The 2898-nt window shown below is 44.3% G+C and overlaps 1 protein-coding gene across 1 annotated transcript; it reads left to right on the top strand.

The window, feature by feature from the left end:
- Positions 1-426: 426 nt before the first annotated feature.
- On the top strand, positions 427-1368 carry LOC118833590 (olfactory receptor 1I1). The gene has a single exon (XM_036740965.1). It carries the CDS (start codon positions 430-432, stop codon positions 1366-1368), a length of 939 nt encoding a protein of 312 aa, XP_036596860.1. The 5' UTR covers positions 427-429.
- Positions 1369-2898: the final 1530 nt, after the last annotated feature.

Here is a 2898-nt window from a genome sequence, read left to right as displayed (position 1 = left end):
ATATGAGGATTTGTAAAACTAAGCACAAAATCATTAGAACTCTTTCCAATTCCCTGGAGAGGAATTCAGCATAAACTCAATTTTGTTCCCATTAGAACGTGTGAAAGCTATTTCATGCTGAGGAGATGGAAAGCTCTTCTTGCTGGACTTCGTCACTACTTCGTATAATATTTATTTATTTCTCATCTATTAGATTAGACCACACGTTGAGGGTATGGTCTATTGTCACTGTTATCTTTCTGGAAGGATTGTATGCTGGGAATAAATAGTAGGTGCTTAATAAATGTATGGATCACGTTCAATGATATAAAGTGCTTTGCAATATAGAAACATGAGTGGTTGCTACTATTTTACTAGCAAAGTTTCTGAACCCTTAGGGGAACCTGTATTTCCATTTTGTTGATCCTTCTCGGCAGACGCATCAGCTACATGGGACAAGACAACCATACAAGTGTATCAGAATTCCTCCTTCTGGGACTTTCAGAGAGACCAGACCAACAGTGGCTCCTCTTTGGGCTCTTCCTGAGCATGTACATGGTCACCATAGTTGGGAACCTGCTCATCATTCTGGCCATTTATTCTGACTCCCACCTCCACACCCCCATGTACTTCTTCCTCTCCAACCTGTCCTTCGTGGATCTCTGTCAGGCATCCACCACAATGCCTAAGATGTTGATAAATATTCTGACACACAGCAAGGCCATCCCCTATGCTGGCTGCCTCATCCAAATGTATTCTTTTCATTTGTTTGGAACCATGGACAGCTTTCTCCTTGCTGTGATGGCCTATGACCGTTTTGTGGCCATCTGCCACCCACTACGCTACGCCACCATCATGAGCCCTCGGCTCAGCATCCTGCTTGTAGGAGGATCCTGGGGTATCACCAACCTCCAGTCAGTGGTACATACCTCCCTGATGGCAAAGTTAACCTTTTGCGCAGACAACAAAATCCCCCACTTCTTCTGTGACATCATGCCCCTGCTAAAGCTCTCTTGCTCTGACACCCACATCAATGAGTTGGTGGTTTTAGTCTTTGGCATCTTCATGGGCATAAGTCCCCTGGTGTGCATTCTTCTCTCCTACATCTGCATTTTCTGTGCTGTTCTGAGGGTTCCCTCTGCCGAGGGAAAACAGAAAGCTTTCTCTACCTGCGGCTCTCACCTCACTGTGGTCTTACTTTTTTATGGGACCATTTTTGCTGTGTACCTGCAGCCTTCAGGACCCACCTCTCCAGAGAAGGACAAGGCAGCTGCCGTGATGTGTGCAGTGGTCATACCCATGCTGAATCCCTTCATCTACAGCCTGAGAAATAGGGACATGAAGGGGGCTTTAAGGAAACTGATCAGCAGAACATCACCCTCACAGTAAGGGAGCCGTGGGCCTGGGGGGACATGAGACAAGCACCTGGGGAATCCAAGGCAGGCAGCTCCTGCTTTTAACACTGGTCACTTATGTTGCTATAACCCTAGGTCTCGAGGTATTCCACTTTAGTTAACCTTGATGATCACAGTAGGGAATACCACATTTTAAGAGTGACATTGGCAAGTTGGAGAGCATCTAAGAAAAGACAATTGGGATCAGATGAAGGGACTAAGGATGCTTAGCCTGGAGAAGAAAGATCTAGTAAGATATAATAGCTGGGTTTTGAGTGTCCAAGGGATTCAGGTAGAAGAGGGATTACTAGAGACAGTATCCCAGGTCCTCAGTTAGACAGAACTTCAACATCATCTAGTCCAAACCATCTGTAAGTACAAGGATCATCTGTGATGGCATCAGCCTGAGGGAGCTCAAGGTTGGGAACTGAAATCCACTTATGTCTCAGTAGGTAAATCTTTAGGAAGTCATCTAAAGATTAAATGATTTGCACATCCTTATACAGCTAATAAGCATCAGAGGCAGGATTTTGACTCAGATCTTCCTAACTCCAAGCCTAGTACTCAATCCACTCTGTGACATTGCCTCATACTTCAACAGCAACAAAAACTTGTTGAGCCACAAAGTTGCAGAGTATTGGTCTGTATTGGTAGAAGGCATTTCTTCACTGGGAGTTCCATAAGCCAATGACTGACAGCTTCGGGTCATTTTTTTAAAAAATCTTCAACAAAAAATTCCTCTACGGTGCCTTAGACATCTACCAGAAGAGCTCCAGTGATGGAGAGTTCATGGTCTCCTGAGGCCACCCATTCCACTTTTGGACAGCTCTATTTATTAGGAAGTTGTTTCTTACATCGAGGAAGGAGTCCATCTCTTTGCAGTTTCCTCCCACTGTTTCCAGCTCTGCCCCTCTAGAGGTAAGTAGAACAAGTCTAAACTCTCTTCAGATACTGGGAGACAACTATCTTGTCCATCTGTGTCCCCCACCCCATCTTCAAGTCTTCTCCAAGCTAAACATCCCCTTGTGTGTTTACAAACAATCCTTGTTTGGCCAGTCTTCAGTCCTCTAACCATTCTGGTTGCCCTCCTTGGGATGTATCCCATTTGCCAATGACCTTCAGAAAATTAATTGCTAGAACAAAACACAACTGTGCAAGTTGTATCTGTTTAGTGTAGAGTACAGCAGGGCGATCACCTCCCTGGTTCTAAATACCATTCCCCTATTAACACCTAAGAAAATGACCTATTGTGAGTAGCCATATCACACTCTGGGTTCATTGATCTTGCGGCCCATTAAAACTCCAGATGCTTTTTGGGTGTAACTATATTCCAGGCATACTTCCCCCATCCTGTACCTCTGAAGTTTCATTTAACCCAGTGATCTCTGTTAAATTTCATCTTATTAGAGTCGGCCTATCATTCTAGCCTGGGAGGTCTTTTGAAATACTGACTTTGTGACCCAACATGTTATAGTGATCCCTCCCAGCTCTGTGTTATTCAAAGAGTTGATGAATATGTCATCTG

Source organism: Trichosurus vulpecula, chromosome 1 (assembly GCF_011100635.1).
Source record: "Trichosurus vulpecula isolate mTriVul1 chromosome 1, mTriVul1.pri, whole genome shotgun sequence".
Classification (NCBI taxonomy): Eukaryota; Metazoa; Chordata; class Mammalia; order Diprotodontia; family Phalangeridae; genus Trichosurus; species Trichosurus vulpecula.
Note: the sequence above shows the minus strand (reverse complement) of the source record. Positions and strands in the feature narration are given on the sequence as shown.

Coding starts and splice junctions, on each gene's coding strand:
- LOC118833590 (XM_036740965.1), top strand. CDS start 430: ATGGGACAAGACAACCATACAAGTGTATCAGAATTCCTCCTTCTGGGA.